The sequence below is a fragment of the Trichogramma pretiosum genome, unplaced genomic scaffold (assembly GCF_000599845.2).
Source record: "Trichogramma pretiosum strain Unisexual culture from Peru unplaced genomic scaffold, Tpre_2.0 scaffold18, whole genome shotgun sequence".
NCBI lineage: Eukaryota > Metazoa > Arthropoda > Insecta > Hymenoptera > Trichogrammatidae > Trichogramma > Trichogramma pretiosum.
This window is the reverse complement of record NW_019641681.1, coordinates 943,436-960,649: the sequence shown is the minus strand read 5'-3', so window position 1 is coordinate 960,649 and position 17,214 is coordinate 943,436. Positions and strand designations below refer to the sequence as shown.

Below are 17,214 nucleotides of genomic sequence, written 5' to 3'. Positions count from 1 at the left end.
GCGCCCGCGCAAGCTCGCGCGCGGAGTCGTAGAAAATCTAATCCGTCTTGTTTGTAAGTTTCGTATAGATATATATAGCAGCAACACTGCGGAATTTCGCACGCCGTGTATATAATTCAATGGAATGCCCCGGGCGCGACGATCGATCAACGCGGATAGGAGTATGTAGCATTAACTCATCGATTTCATTATCATCGAAGTTAAATGCGACGTAAGCTATCTCGAGAGGCGGTGAGAGAAAGAAAGACAAACATAGAGGTGTATAACGAATCGATTAAAGCTCGACGACGAGCTTCCGCAAAGTTACGTGACTGTAGGTAACTTGCGGTAGCTCGTACGAAGCTACTACTGCGCAACTTGATGATGATTTAGAATGGCCAGTTGTGGGTGCCGAGAGAAAAGGTAGGAGATAATTTTACAGCTGATGAAGATAAATCGTACACTATCAAAGCAGGAGATGATGTTTGTTCGCGCGAGTTTCTTTATGCTGTATGTACAAGTGTTATAAGGAGTGTGTCTCACTTGGTACTTTGAATTATTCATTCGCGCGAGTTTTTCGCTTTTTCACATGCTTACTTGTATACGCTTGTCTACTTCATTAAATTGAGTTTCGCCGCGTCAACGCCGTACATCAAATCTACAATCCTAGAATTTAAATGCATTATTTTGCTTTATTCATTCCCGAGAAATTAAATGCGTAAAAAAGATTATTTCATGCACCGCCTGATCCTCGTGTGGACAGCAACTGGAACTAGTATACATCTCGGAGCAGGAAAATGATTATATACGTATCAAGTTACGTTTTTATTCTTTTTTTCTCTCCTTCTCTTTATATTTTCATAAAAGAGGATATGAAATAAAACATTTGTACTCGATGAACTATTCAACTTTGGTCAACGCTATATAATACAGGAGAAGACAATATTATCAGCAAGTCGACGAAAGAGTCAAAACTATGCAGACATCTTGATTCATATATTGTCAGGTGCTTTCCCCTAGACACTTTGGAGGGAAGAAGAAAAGCTGTGTTTCCACGCACATAGGTCGCACTCGGGTGTCTGTGTGTCCAGCTCGTATATTTCATTGACTTCTAACAAACTATTCAGAGAGCTTACGAGAGCACACGTTTGCGGTACCCGGCCAACTTCTCCGCAACTGCTTTCGTATTATGGAATATTTGAGAAAAAATGAAGTAAAAAAAGCAACTGGTCATTGGAGCGACGTCGACAATTATCATTTTTGCCGTATATCTTGACGTAACACTATCGAGAATAGCTGTTTATGTAACCGGGTATTTAAAAATTACATTGAAAATCAATAAGTAGCTGTATTTATATGAACAGCAACAGTATATGAAACTTCTTTTTGATTTTTTATGCAATGAAATCAATACACAACAAAATTACAATTAAAACAATTTCGAATTGGATTTTTTAAATTTATTTGTTTAAATAATATTGAAAAATTTGACATTAGCAGTATACATAACTATCAACATAGTTTCTTATACAGATACAAATTACAGGCTTCAGTGGGTCCGTCGAGAAGTTACCAATAATCATCTTTTGGAGCTCGAAGTCGTCCGCATTCGTAAATAGTTTTCCCGCTTACCTACAACTTGTTTTTTGACCGGATCAGTTCATGAAGCGCCAGACTTGGGTTCATTAATATCTTTTTGGCCTTGCTCAAGACGCCTTCGTTGCTATGCCAAAATTCACCATGCCCCGAGTTACTAATCAATTTATGCTTGGTGAAAAACTTCATGATTGTCAGGATTTCGGTTCGATTCAGTTCATACCCTCTTATCTCAAAACGTTCAGCTATTGCCAGAACTCCAGATGCTAGTTCCAATTTAAAATCAAGAGAATCATTTTGCGGATCAAATTTCTCGCCGAAGTAACTCTCATTGGGGAAACTGAAGTTTGACAAATCAGCACCATGTTGCAAGAGTACGTCGACCACACGTGGCAAAAGATTTGACACAGCTAAATGCAGTGGTGTCCGGCCCAACTTGTCCCGAGCATCGACATGCATCGGACGATGTTTTACGTGGATGGCCTTGAAAAATATGTCCACCAAGTCATCATCGTTGTTTCTCCTACAAACCAAGTGAAGAGAAGTTGATCCATCCGCATCGACCGAATTCGGACTGGCACCTATTTTTAGCAATAATTCAGCCATCTCCTTGCGTTCGTGCTTCAAAGCCAAGTGCAGCGGCGTATCGCCTCTCTTGTCCTTGGTGTCGACGTATATTGGCTGATGTTTAACGTCGTTGTTCATAAGTATTGTCTCTACCAAGTTATTATAGCTAGAACTCTTGCAAAAAAAATGCAGAGGAGTCGATCCATCCTGATCGGGCAAATTTAGATCGGCTCCTCTCTTCAGCAGCAATTCACATATCTCCTGTTTACTGTACTCTAGAGCTAAGTGCAGTGGTGTACGGCCCAACTTGTCTCGGGAGTCGATTTGCACTGTGCGGTGTTTTTCGTCGTTGATCTCAAAGAATACTTTTATCATACCAGCAAGGGAAAATTGTTGACACATAATGTGCAGAGGAGTCGATCCATCCTTATCGGCTAAATTTGGATTCACGCCTTTCCTCAGCAACAATTCAAATACTTCCTGTTTACCGTACTGCAGAGCGATGTGCAGTGGTGTACGGCCTAACTTGTCCCGGGCATCGGTATGCACTGAGTAATTTTTTTCGTTGCACACGTCGAAGAACATTTCCATGAAATCAACTTTGTTCATCTTGCAGATAATGTGCAAAGGAGTAAGTCCTCCTCCAGTGGCCAAATTAGGGCTGGCGCCATTTCTCAACAAACATTCGGACACTTTCTTGAGGCCGCGACACAAAGCATGGTGCAGCGGCGTTTCACCTTTCTTGTCTCGGACGTCGATCGTTACCGTCGGCAGGATATTGTCGTTCAGTTTCAAGAATATCCTCGCCAAGTCATCGTCGTTTTTACGGCAGCAAATGATGTGCAGAGGAGTCAATTCATCATTGTTAGCCAAATTGGGATTGGCACCTCGTTTAAGCAGAAGTTTGATTTTTTCGATTCTTCCTGGGTACAGAGCCCAGTGTAGCGGTGTCAAACCTCGCTTGCTTTGAGCATTGATTTGCACTGTCTGCTGAAGGTCATCGTTGATCTTAAAGAATAGCTCCATCCAGTCATGACTGATGTCTTTGTCGCACAGGTGATGCAGAGGAGTCACTCCCTCATGGTCGGCATGATTTGGATTAGCGCCATTTCTCAACAGTAATTCGAAACACTTTTTGCGTTGGTGTATGATAGTCAAGTTTAGTGGTGTATTAACTTCATCTGTTATAGGTATATTGGGACTTAGCCCATGCTCTAGAAATTTCTTGACGATGTCGTCAAAATCGTGCCTGCAGGCTATATGGAAGTGTGTGAGGCCTCGTTCATCGATGTAATTCGCGTCGAATCTGTCATATATTGTAAAAAGACAACTCACCAGTTCACTATTGTTACTGATAGTAATTTTAGCTGCATGAAGCAGCGCCGTGGTGCGTTGCAACAATGGCTTGTCATTCTCATCGACGTTGGGCTTGTCCTTGTAGCCGCTGCGAGTCATAAACTTAATGAATTGTTCTCCTCGATATTTATGCGGGCCCCATAACTTGATATCTATGGAATCGGAAAGAAGCCAGTCAACTTCTTCGGGACGAAACAAGCTTCCAAAATCTGGATATTGGCCCGTCCAATTGATCATTAAATAATAAATATCATCAAGAAATTCGGCTCGTTCTGATTTTATCTCCAAATTGAACTTTTTTCGCAATTTATTAAATTTTAAGTCACATCGTATCGTATCGTATCCGAAATACATGTTTTTGGAATTGCAACGCACACACAATTTACTCTAACAGTCGCTATACAATAAATGTTTCACTTTTTTCGCGAGAATTACTCACTGCGTTCGAAGCGATTTGATTCTGTTTTGTTCATTGTTTACGCTGCGGCATCGTAACGCGTACTGAATGCCGGTTGACGGTTGATCGAGCAATTTGCACGAAGACGCCACTAGTCACGAGCGAGACAAGTTCATAAGCGCGGGAAAGAGTAGACAGAGTTTTCGCCACATCTGGACTGCAGTAAGCCTAAGCAGTGGCAGTTAGGAGGCGCTGCACAGCACTTGGGTATGCGGAGAACCCGTGAAAAAAATTGCAAGCAAGCGCTACTTCTTATTTTTTACCATGGACTAATGTAACGAAGGTAATGAAGTTTCACTTCGTAATACTATTATAATAATCACAAGTTAAAATTACATTCCTTTGCCGAAGAGAGCGTGGGTAGTATTGTTAAGATCGTATACGATTACAAGGGAATGAGTGTCCTTCGCTCGATCGAACGTGTATTTACGTGTACGCGACGCGAGCCTCAATTAAAATGCCGGCGTCCATCCTTTAAAAGCCTCGATACTTCAAAAGACACACATTGTATAATAGCGATACCTATTATACGCAGAGAAACTTATGCATTCGCCTCGATGGACGTCTACCTCGCTATCGTACGACACTTGCGGGGTTAAGTAAATAGACTGTGCCGTTTTAATGAAGTTTATTTTCGGTCACCTTGCGCCGCACTTCTTCTTCCTGCATATAATACACGTATATCTAATGCCCCCGCCAACGCAGAAACGCGCCGAGGGTAATAATTTACGTTTTTTTCTTTTTGGTATTATTATTTCGTATACTGGCTTAATAAATAGACACGAGTCTTGACTTTTCATCATACGTAAGCCAAGAAAATTGAGTGACGAAAATTATTCAAAAGCACAGAGAGCAGTGAGCGGCAGCAACGGCGGCGGCTCCTTTGCGGCGCGCTTATAATATGCGGCGGAGAATATAAGCTACACGCATAGTCCGGGTTAGCCGAGGAAAAATGGCTCAAAGTAAAATTTTATGTCCGCGACGGCGGCTCGAAACAAAAGCTCATCGCGCGCGAGCTCAGCTATGCTACATCCGACGCGCCTTCGGTTTATACACCCTGCGCGGAATTATATACATTCTCGAGACGAGATAGATGCTTGAGGGATCGAAACATCTTGTTTCGTGCTCGCGTATACATTTATATGAAGCGAAAGCACTCATCCTCGAGAGAAGGAGCTTTTTCTCCCCTCCTTCGTGCGGTTTATACACACGATGTATACGTCACTTTATCGCGTGTAACTCGTATGAATTTTGACTCTTTACATTTTTCACGTGTATATACAACTTGCAATATGTATGTACTGTACGAGGATACATAATGAAAGGGACGCGTCCCGCGGGGGTACATACAAGCGGGAGACGCGCGAAAATATATAAATTGCGCAATGCGGGTTAAGACGATTTGGCGCGCGCGCCACTAGGGTAATCAAATCAATTATCCATCAATATTTTTTAGTCGAGCAGCCAGATCAATCTCGTGGTTCGTCTTGCTCTGTTACTTTTTACTATAATACACCTATATGCAAAGAAAGAGAAAAAAATTGTTCCGTACGATATATTTTTAAGTAAAAAAGATTGAATTCGTGTCTTTCTCTCTCTCTCTCTAGCTCCGGCACGTAATTAATTGATTTTGCGCGTACATTCGATTTTTTTGTCCTCCTCGCTTCGCTTACCGGGGCCGCCGCTTTCTTCTTCCTTCCGTGCGCGGCTATTATTGCATTTGCAAAAAGCGGAATCTAGTCTGACGTAGAGCACTACGGCGAGGCTCTCTATACCCACGTATAATACAAATAAATGCGATCGAAGTGGCCAATCGATTGCTCTATCTCTCGGGCTTCGGTCGAATTGCCATTTTTCTCATTCGGAGCTGTGGGAGGTGCGCCTTTGTATCTCAATAGATATAATAAATGTATAAAAATCAACGAAACGATCGATTTCGACCATGGCGCATGGATTGACCCATGAGTTCAGTACCGAGCAAATGACGAGATTCTCCTCTTCTTTTTTTCTTCTTCTCTCTCAATTAATCGAGCTGTGGTGCAGAGTCTCGTGATATAGCTTACAGCGATATGAACTGCCATCGAGCGCGGATCGAGATCCGTATACACTGCGTGTGTGCGCTCCGATATAACTTGTAATTGAATGGCGAAGTACATAAGGCACACGCGCAACCTTCGACGTATGGACATAAATCGCCGCGTCGTTATGAATAATCCACTGCTTGCATACACAGGCCCCCATGTGTAAGCGGGTTGCACCGAGCGAGGAGGAGAGCAGCCTGCTCGTGACAGGTTCGTTCGCCCACCGCAAGCTCTCAAACATACGTATGAAAAATATCGTTGATTCTTCTCTCGTTTCTTTCTTTCCCTCGCGTCTGCTATTGTTGCTATGCTTTTTTTTATTTTCGTTGTTTCATCGCACGCTCGCGTATCGACGAATAAAATTTTTTTTTTTTGATGCCTGCCTGTCTGCGCGAGAACGCAGCTCGCGTGCTGCCGCGTACAAATTATAAATATCAAAAAAAATAAAGAATAAAAAGTAAACAGGTGCACGCATAGCGCTACGGAAGCGAAACGATGGAAAATTGTGTGTGTGTGTGCGTGTATATTTCTATTTTTAAGAGCGAGAAAAGGCAATCCGACGCTCCGCGCTCGTATAACGGCAGCTGCGAGTTTTTTCCTTATATAAGCGTTGAAGAAAAAAAAACAGCAGGAGAAAGAGAGAACCAAAGTCGAGCGCTCGCGAGTGTGTATTATATACGCATAAAAAGAGTGAAAAGTTTATAAAAGGTGAAATAGCTACTTTAGAGAGAGAGAGAGAGAGAGAGAGAGAGAAGAGGTCAGAAATGTATACGACGACGACTAAGACTAAGACGTCGGCCGCCAGCATGCAGCTCGCAGGCGCAATGCCATTGCAAGCGAGTACATATAATGTACGGTATATAGTTTAGCCGCGCACTTAAGACGAAATATAGACGCGCGCGTGCAAAAATTGCGCACTTTTAATCTTAACGATATTAAACAGCGCATTCGCCGGATCGTGGCTTGAACTTGCTGCGCGCAAACGAACGAACGCGTATTTTTAATAAAGCTCTGCCGCCACGCGCGCACGCGTCTTATATAAATATAAAGAAAATGTATAATTTAATCGAATGGCAAGTTCATGCGAGCGCCAATTGCTCCAGTATACGTGCAGGTATGTTTTATTATGTAAAGTTTTCACGTTCGCGCGCGCGAATAAAAAAAGCCTAGTGTATCGTATAGGCTATAATGCATTATAATCACATGCACTCGAAAGCTGTGCTGCATCGTATCGATGCCGTTGCTGCGTAACCGTATATACGATGGTTGGGCATTCGAGCTTCCGAACGCGCCTCTAAAAATGCCGAGCTTGCGCGAAAGGCGCGTTTATTCTTATCCAAAGTTTTTTCCTCCTCCTGCTATATAAGGTTTCCGTCGGCGGAGCTTGCGGACGCGCATTCATTGATTTCTCTTTGTGCCGAGGAAGTAGTTCGCGTGGCCGCTGCCACCGCGTCCTGCCTATATACCACATAGGGTCCGAGGAAAAAAGCTTTTTCGAGAAAATATTTTTCTTTCCTCTTTTTGCGAGCTTTTGGTATCTTGTTTATATTGAATACGCACACGCGCGTGGGATGAGATAACGATCGATTCTCCTGCAAGCTCGCACACGGTTTGCTCAGCGGTATTTCGTATTTACGCATTTATACGGCGATCGAAAGTTGCGTGGCGGGGATGATGGATACGAAAAAGCGTTGATCAATCGGCTATTCGATTGCATTTTTGATGCCTCATCCGCTCGATCGGTGTCTTATACGTCACGAGAAAAGATGATGGAGTACAAGAATAGAGAAAGAGATAAGTTCGAGTTCGTGCGAGGATGAGCTCGTAACGTTTTCTATCGCAACAACAATGAGTGTACATAAACAGCAGCAGAGAATAAGCTTTGGTTATAACTGCGCAATCGTCGCGATCGATCAAGTGGGTCATTCCTCGTAACCCTCGCCGCGCTTCGCGAGCTATAGACCGCACCGACCAACAAGTGGCAAACCCATTGGCATGTGTTGGCGCGCGCACATCCGCGGCGACCAACAACTACAACACGTGTATGACACGCGTGTACATAATACATAAGCGCGTCTTTTCAATTTTGCCCTGTAATTCATTTGTGGACATTACATAATTACGTATTCGCACGCCGCGGATGGCGTGCGATGCTAATGGCTCGCGGCGCGACGCGCGCGGTCAGAGTACCAGGAAAATCGAGTTGTGTCGCCGAGTGTGATTATAATCGAACGGATCGAACTCTTGAGCTTATAAAAGCAGCAGCAGCATTACGTGGAATCTTGCTACGTCGCGTTCGAGTACACATTAGGGTGGTCCACTTTTTCAAAAATTTTTTTAATCTTGGGGGATCCAACGGAATCTGAAAGTTTAAGGTTTAAAATGAATTTTCCCGTAAAGTAGAGCTAAAAAAAATGATTTTAGATGGTGTCGATGGATTTTTGAAGTTTTTTTTTTGACGTAAAAAAATCGCAGCCGACAGGAGGCACTTCGATAGTTTGCCAGATTTTCTATAAAGCCATAATGGGTTTTGTGAATACATTTTCTTTTGTATTTTTTGCCGTAGAATCGAATGCCATCATTAGTTTTGGGCTATAAAAACGATTTCAGTGAAAAAATTGCGATTTTTGAATTTTTTTCTGTTGAAAAATCGAAAAATTCGTCTTTTCACGTCTGGCAAATGAACAAAAAAAATCGTAGAAGCTTTTAATCTACGGATTTAGTTAGGAAATTTCATAACGAATCGAAGCCCGTCGTCGGTTTTTGCCTACAAAATTATTTTAAGTCATAAAATTGCGATTTTCCGTAGCTATGATTACGAAAAAAATCGAAAGATGCGCCTTTTAGCGTGTTAACATACACTGAATGTAGCTGTGAGCATTTTAACATGGTTTTTAATGGGATTTTTGGCGTAGAATCGAATGGCGTTGTTACTTTTACGCTACAAATCCATTTTCAACGAGAAATCGCTCCTTTTTGAATTTTTAAACATGAAAAATGACCATTAGGCGCCAGAAAATCAACTAAATAGTCTAGTAAGTATTCAAACATGTTATTTGTCGGGATTTTTTTCGTGGTATCGAATTTTGTTGTTACTTTTACTCTTTTAATTTATTTTCAGCAACAAATTGCCTTATTTGGATCACGTTCTTTTACTTATAAAAGAAATATGATCAGATAATTTTATAAATTTTTACGTTGCCAAAAGTAGCATTTTTCGATATTTTGCGTTAGTAAAACTACAAAAAAGGCAATTTGTTGCTGAAAATAAATTAAAAGAGTAAAAGTAACAACAAAATTCGATACCACGAAAAAAATCCCGACAAATAACATGTTTGAATACTTACTAGACTATTTAGTTGATTTTCTGGCGCCTAATGGTCATTTTTCATGTTTAAAAATTCAAAAAGGAGCGATTTCTCGTTGAAAATGGATTTGTAGCGTAAAAGTAACAACGCCATTCGATTCTACGCCAAAAATCCCATTAAAAACCATGTTAAAATGCTCACAGCTACATTCAGTGTATGTTAACACGCTAAAAGGCGCATCTTTCGATTTTTTTCGTAATCATAGCTACGGAAAATCGCAATTTTATGACTTAAAATAATTTTGTAGGCAAAAACCGACGACGGGCTTCGATTCGTTATGAAATTTCCTAACTAAATCCGTAGATTAAAAGCTTCTACGATTTTTTTTGTTCATTTGCCAGACGTGAAAAGACGAATTTTTCGATTTTTCAACAGAAAAAAATTCAAAAATCGCAATTTTTTCACTGAAATCGTTTTTATAGCCCAAAACTAATGATGGCATTCGATTCTACGGCAAAAAATACAAAAGAAAATGTATTCACAAAACCCATTATGGCTTTATAGAAAATCTGGCAAACTATCGAAGTGCCTCCTGTCGGCTGCGATTTTTTTACGTCAAAAAAAAAACTTCAAAAATCCATCGACACCATCTAAAATCATTTTTTTTAGCTCTACTTTACGGGAAAATTCATTTTAAACCTTAAACTTTCAGATTCCGTTGGATCCCCCAAGATTAAAAAAATTTTTGAAAAAGTGGACCACCCTAGTACACATACATTACATGAAGTACGCAGAAGATCCTTCGGCAAAGGATCGTCGCCTGTGTACTATACGTAGCTATTCACGCGCGTGTCTCGTCGGACGTCGCGAGTCGAAGAAAATGTTTCTCGTGCAGTTGCAGAGTTTCCCTTGTCGGAGCAACTTATTGTAACGCGCATAATACATTTACTCCGATACGTTACTTAATCGCGAAATACCCTATTCGAGTGAACTTTGTAACATCGATCCTTGACTTCAAGTTCAAGTTACATTATTGTTCTTCGAAGAGCGCTCCTATATGAAATGACTTTCTGACGCAAAGAATCGTCGATATCCTTGATTCTTTTCAATACACAATAGCGTATACAACACTGAACTGATTTTTTCCTTCACGTTATAATATAGCGAAGGAAGATCTCGCCTTCGGGATCGTTAACGAGCTGCTATTTATAAAGTCGACATAGTGATACCCGGTATATATCCCATAACCATGACGCGCTAATCGAGCTTGCGAGAAGCCGTAGCGAGCTCGAAGGAGAGGGATATACAGGATCTCGGCCACAGCGAGATTGATAGGTGTCGAAGATGAATCGATGCGAAGCAATTAACTGATTTTTCTATAATAGCTCTGTTCAGCTGCAAGTGTATGTGCGTGTGTGTGCGAGAGAGAATTGATAAGCTTAATGACTGGCTTTGTGCTGTTGCATCGCACCCGACAAATTGACTCGATCGTTTTTTTTCTCTTTCTACCTTCTTCTTTTTCGTTTTTCTTTTCTTCTTTTGTTTTTTTTTCTGCTTTCGCTATACTTTTTTTTTGTCGACGCGCTCCATGTATATATGACGAACGAGTGCAAATATATGAAACGAAATAGTCAGCATACCAGTAGCAGATTATATATTATGGAGAAATGTCATGCACAGTGACGCGGAGTTAAGGAGTGGACGGTCGAGGAATGCCATATTGTATTTTATACGCTATACAGCAGCAAACGAGCCAGAGATTATAAATATAAATTGTATAATTCGAGGAAATTCGAGCAAAAATTCTTGACGATCTGACGAGCTGTGGCGTTGTCGGACTCGACGCATCCAACGGTACGAGCGTAGAGAAATAAACAATTTGAAGAAAAAAAACAACCAGTCTCGAGCACTAATTTCTTATCATCCTTATACCGTGGCGAGATTCGCGTGCACCGGCGACGATTGAGAGCTTTGAGAAAGAGTATATGAGCGTATTCGATCGAGCCGCATCGAGGAAAAAGCTTTAGAGAAATCGGGGGCTGCCGTGCCACGCGTATTACATCGGAAGATAATAGTCCCTCGTCGTACATACAAGTGTATACACAAGCGAGCCTCCCCCGCAGGATAAACAGCTTGACAATCCAAATAAACCATCCTTCGACAGGCGCGCGCGCGTACACACACACGGTCGTTATTACGTTCATGCCCATCGTGTCTGCTTTACGCTTACGTGCCGATGTACACGAGAACAGAATAGACGCGAAGTAAATAATAATTTTGTTTACACAGGGGAGAGCGAGAGACTCGATTCCCGCAGCGCGCGAATCACTTCGTCGTCGTTGTCGTCGTCGTCTCGCGTCAATGAAAACATGCTGCTTTTTCGGGTTAAATATATTATTTTATTATTATTTTTACGTTGAATAACCGCGGCCGAAATTAACGCAGAAGTTGACGTGCTCGCGCGCGAGAATGAAAGCACAAAAAACGGGAAAAGGATTTTGATTAAATGCATTTTAAGCGAGTTTCGCTGCACCAAATGTATATATGTACCAGTCGTCGCCGCCGCACATATGTTGTATACTACACTTCAAGCGTGCGCGCACAGCAACAAGTCGTCGCATACATTCATTATATGTATTTTCCCACTCGCTCCTGTCACTAAAATGTCTGCGTTGTGCCGTGCAGCCCACGCCAGCTGCGCGATCCATATGATGATGATGATGATGATGATGTGTATGAGTGTTTGCAGGCAAAATTTCCAATTGCAAAACATTATGAATTATGACGATCGAGATGAGTGCAACATTTTCGGTAACAATATTGTTTTATACGCGACTGTGTGTATCGAGTATCGATCGCGTGTAATTCAATTTATGATTGTTGCGCCATCGTTGCCACAAATCGCATGATTGTACGCGCGTGAAAAGTTACAACGATTCGCGCGCAACGCTGTAACTTTCTTACTGTCTCGTCCCTATACATTTGACGATCGCCTATAGAAAAAATAAATAACAAAAAAAAAAGAAGCCAAAAAGTGGCGTAGTCGTAGTTTTCACAATACCAAGCAAACTTGCCCGTCTGAGGAGCTAGAAAAGGGTGCAGTGGTTAAGTGATCCTGCGATTGCGATCAAGGCTATCATGCGGCTTTCACTCCCATGACTACACAGCCCCTCAGACGTGCGGGATTGGGCGAGGTACTTTCGGACTACGCCATTGATCGGTCGGGCTAATTTTCCTTATATACTCGAAGCGAGGAGATTTTTCGCCGCTCGCGAGTGTCGCCGAAGCGAGCGGCTCCGACACCGAGTGGTCGTTACGCGCACCATATTATAGGATTGAAGCGCGCGTTCGTCGTGCTTCTGATCTGGTAAGCAGTTTTTCGCAACGAGAGATCATGCGCGGTGAAAGGCGTTTTCGAATTTCCATTGGATGTTGGCGTATTTTCCTCATATACTCAAGGAAAAAAACCAATTTTTCTTTTACAGATACAATTAATTTCACTTGGTCTCTGATAATTTATAATCTACTGTTTAATGATCGTATGTTTTTATTAAAAAAAATTGAATATTGAAAAATTAAAAAATTCTTTTACTCAATTGCTATGTTTTTCTGGAGTAATTCATAATTACTTTGGAAATAATGATTACTATAGAGGCCCTGGGTTCTGGACTATTTGAATATCATTCTATGCGCGGAGGCAAAGGCCCATGTCGCCGGCTTCGTGTGGTCACTGCGCAAGTAGCAATGTACACGACGTTCTAATTCAAGTTCAGTTTTCTTGCGTCTTGAATTCCGACCACGTAGTGCAGTATGCCACGTACATTAGACGATCGAATTGTAAAGATCTGGAAACAAAATCTAGAAACGAGAGTGAAGGCAGACAATAGAAGGGAACAATTTTGCAATGACATTAAATATCAATTTACGTCGGATGTACGTAATGTTCAGAGTCAAATCATGAAGATGATGAAAAATGAAAGTCTATTTCCCACTGACAGAAATGACATTTATTTTATGAAATACGCATTAGAACATAAAGTAATGATAATTTTAAAAGCACTCCATGCAAACGGTGAACATATTCACGAGTTCAGATGGGAAGATGGAAAATCAGCGCTGCATTACTTAGTCGAGCCAGGCAAGTCTTATTGCCGAGAGGTTAAGGATTTCATTGATTTTCTTTTAAAAAATTCGGAGGAAAATTATAGCGACGGGCGGGGATACTCGTACTTACACGGGGCCTGCTTCGCCGGAGATATCGAGACGGTGGAACGATTCGTACGTCAGGGCGTCAATGTCAATCTCGACAAGTACACGTGCTCGCCGTTGCATATCGCCGTCCAGTACAGACACAAAGAAATTGTGAGAATTTTATTGGACCACCAATCCAAATCAGCTGGACCACGAGAAATCGACTCCTCTGCACGCACTCGCGTGGCCGATTGCATGCAAGTTTTTCTTAAACGGCTTATTCTTTCACTCTGCGAGAAAACCAGTCGACGATATCGTTGACATGCTCGTTATGAAGAAAGCCGATATCGAGGCACGCAACAGTCACGGGGATTCACCCTTACAATATTCAGTCTCTCGATTCAACGTTGAAGTAGCCGGGGCACTCTTGAAGCATTCTGCGAGTTTGAGCAGTTTAAACGAAGACAGAATGTTCAGCACGACTTTTACGACATTGGAATTAAAGAACTATTCTTTTACTTATTTTTATTGCATTCAATAATTTTTTTCTTATATTATAGGAACCAACGAACTATCATCTTTTAAAATGAGTATGCATAATTTATTAATGTATAATGAGTATGGTTTTTATATAAAACCCGAGTCTATGAATTACTTGCGCCTATTTAGTGAAACGTCGAAGGAAAAAATGTTAAAAATTTGGGGGGATACATACGAGCGTCAATTTCATCATGAAAAGTTTATGAGTGATTTGGCACTTGAAGTAGAGAAATTAAAAAACATTAAGGTGAATGAAAACATCTCGCTCTATGAACTTTGCCAAATGAATTATCATGAAGGTTATTTGGTTTTGAAAAAAGTGAATAACTGGCGTTTACCATACATGTTCAATATGCGTTACTTGCATCAAGTAGTAAAAAGACACATAGCTAATATTTTAATAAGGTTACACTTGATATTATTCGCAGCCGATCTTTTTGAGAGTGATCATTGTCGATTGGATCTACCTTACGACGTGTGCTACTTAGTTGCTGAGCGTATGAGTAACGAGGATCTATTTCATTTGTGCGAACAGTTATCGGTGCCAGTTTGACAGAACAAACGACTCCACTTCAAAAATCAGTTTAACCGCATTTGTCTCTAAGACATTATTTTTTTGCCGGATTGATAGTGAACGATATTTTTTACAAATTGAATCAAAATTTACAATATGTTTATTCAAGGATTATGTGTCTCATAAATAAGAAATAAAGATTTATGTATCAATTTATATTAAAAATGATCTATTATAGAATTTCATTAACTAAAAAAAAACCCCCCAGCGATACTTCTCCTGCAGCAGCTTATGTTATAATTTCCTAATTTCTTAAATTTAACTTGAAAATTGATCTCTTCCACCAATTTTCGGCTTTTACCACGATTGATTTTGTTAATTCTTTGGAATAAACTCATTATGGAAATTCTTTCTTAATCCGTGTTTTGCATTTACTACTTTTATCTAATGAGCGGCTACAATTTTTTAATTTCTTCTTGATTTGTAACGAAAAAATGTTTGCGTAATTTTCTCGCTAGAAGCAAGAGACGCGAACTTTGAAATTGTAACATTGTAAACACGGGGATGTCTCAAAAATTTTATTTGCACTCATCGAGAGAGAAAAAAAATGATCGCTCGTTGTCCGTGACAAAGTGCTGCATAGCAGAAAAAAGCAATTCTTCTTCATGTACATCAAATATGCAATAGTTCGTGCAAATATTAGCCGTGAAACAGATAGAAGAGAAAAAAAAACACTGTGTATCGCATTACAAACGCAAAGTACTCTTCTGTCATACGCGTCGAATGTCACATGTGTGCGTATAGTTATATGTGTAGCGTGTCGCGCAGCACCAGCTGCTTACACCACTGCACCGCCAGCGGGTGTGTGACCGTCGCATTGCAACGATTGTTATATACCCGTGTATTGCGTTATATACAGCCGTCGATTCGACTTTGTGTTTGTTTTACACGATCAAAGCGTCACGTCATGTGCTCCGTGTGTATGTATGTATGTGGGTAAACGTACTGCATGTGAAGGTGTATCGACGTTGAACAGAATGATCAATTTCCAACCGAGTATAATACACGGCTGATGCTGTTACATCGATTCGAAATGTCAGCTTCGCAGATAGTTATAAAAATTTTAGCCCAACGTGCCATCTTTGTTTCCAGCAGCAGAGAGAGAGAGAGAGAGAGACTGCAAAAATATATAACTATAGATCGTGAGGCTTGACATTGACCTTGTACGCCTTATCATACGCCGAATTACCTCGCATACGTGTCTCGTAAGAGTTCGAGGATGAGCGAGCTCCAATCTTCCACGTTTTCCACGACTTCAAAAACCGAATGCAACGCTTGATTACTTTTTTTTCGCGTCTGTGTTTTATAGTGTAGGTATATCCTTTTAGCTGGGCGACTGCCAGTGAGTACTTAGCGCTAGTGTATATAATATTATGCGCTCGTTTCATTTTAATTTTCGAACAAAGTAATTGCATTTTTCAAAAATAAAAATATTAATGCACGTGATGTTGCGCGAAAAGCTGAAAATAATGTATTAATATACATGTCGTACAGCGCGGACGTTACAAACTTTTTCGACAAAATTTTCATGCAAAATTTTCGATTGTTACTACAGTCTCAAGTGCCCTCGAGGTACAAATCTCGAGTAAAGCACGTTTTTGTACTATCTCTCTATAATACGAATCGTTTTTTCCTCTTGATTATGCATTACATTGTGCGATATTTTCAAAATTTTTGCGCGAGAAAAGTGTGTGGGTGTGTCTATCAAGTTGAGTAACGTCGGAGATATTCTAAAAAAAAAAAAAAAAAATGCTAGAGAGTGAACAGCATCGGTCGGCGTCGCAAGCACGAGTGGTACAGCTGCATTTTTAGTCAGACGTGTTAGCGCGCGGGTGGAATTTTTATAACGCAGCGCGTCGCTCGTATAATTATCTCGAGTGACCCGTCGCGATTACGCTTCAAGGCTACCAATTTTCAACGCGTAAAAACTTCCTTTTTTTACATCCTATAAACGAAGTATCGGAAAGTGAGTGAGTGAGTGTGTGTATGCGTGTAAAAAAGGAGGAGGAGGCACAGCATCCGAGAGAAGAGCTGTCCTCTCTCTCCCTCTCCTTTTTTCATTGCACAATATACACGCGAAGCCGCGACACAATGTGCCTAATAAAAATTTACGATCCCTCGAACAGCCACCAGTTGATCATTTTCTTTCCCCGCGGCCGAGTCATTTTCGTGCGCGCGGTGGATGGCTTCGTCGCAGATTTAATTCGAAATATTCGCAACCGTGTCCGTATACAGCTGCTACCACTACTACTACTACTACTACTACTACTACTACTACTACTACTACTACAACTACTATTCGCTAAAGCACTTACAGGCTTGCGGACGCGTACCCACATACTTTCAGGCTAAATAACGTTAAATTTTTTTTGAAGTTATAAAAAAAGCCAAACCGTAAAAAGTTTCACGACAGATCGGAAAATGCGCGAAGAATATGTATCTCTTCTTCTTCCTCTTCGTTTTTTTTTATGTCCCGTCAGCGTGATGAGAATTTTTTCGTCTCGTTTGGATAGTTACATTGAAAGCGTCGACGGGGGGTTGTCATTTTCGAGGGAGCTGTTTATG

At 41.0% G+C, this 17,214-nt stretch overlaps 2 protein-coding genes across 4 annotated transcripts in view; both read right to left on the bottom strand.

Annotated features, from left to right (window-relative positions):
* Nucleotides 1–17,214, bottom strand: part of LOC106652360 (diuretic hormone class 2) — a 28,051-nt gene that overhangs the window by 8,431 nt on the left and 2,406 nt on the right. The gene's annotated exons all lie outside the window — the stretch shown is intronic.
* On the bottom strand, nucleotides 1,612–3,852 carry LOC106652188 (ankyrin-1-like). Its single transcript, XM_014370983.2, has one exon. The coding sequence runs from the start codon at nucleotides 3,850–3,852 to the stop codon at nucleotides 1,612–1,614; it is 2,241 nt and encodes a 746-aa protein (XP_014226469.2).

Bases quoted from the DNA above. Each gene is read 5' to 3' on its own strand.
- LOC106652188 (XM_014370983.2), bottom strand. From the start codon at position 3,852: ATGTATTTCGGATACGATACGATACGATGTGACTTAAAATTTAATAAA.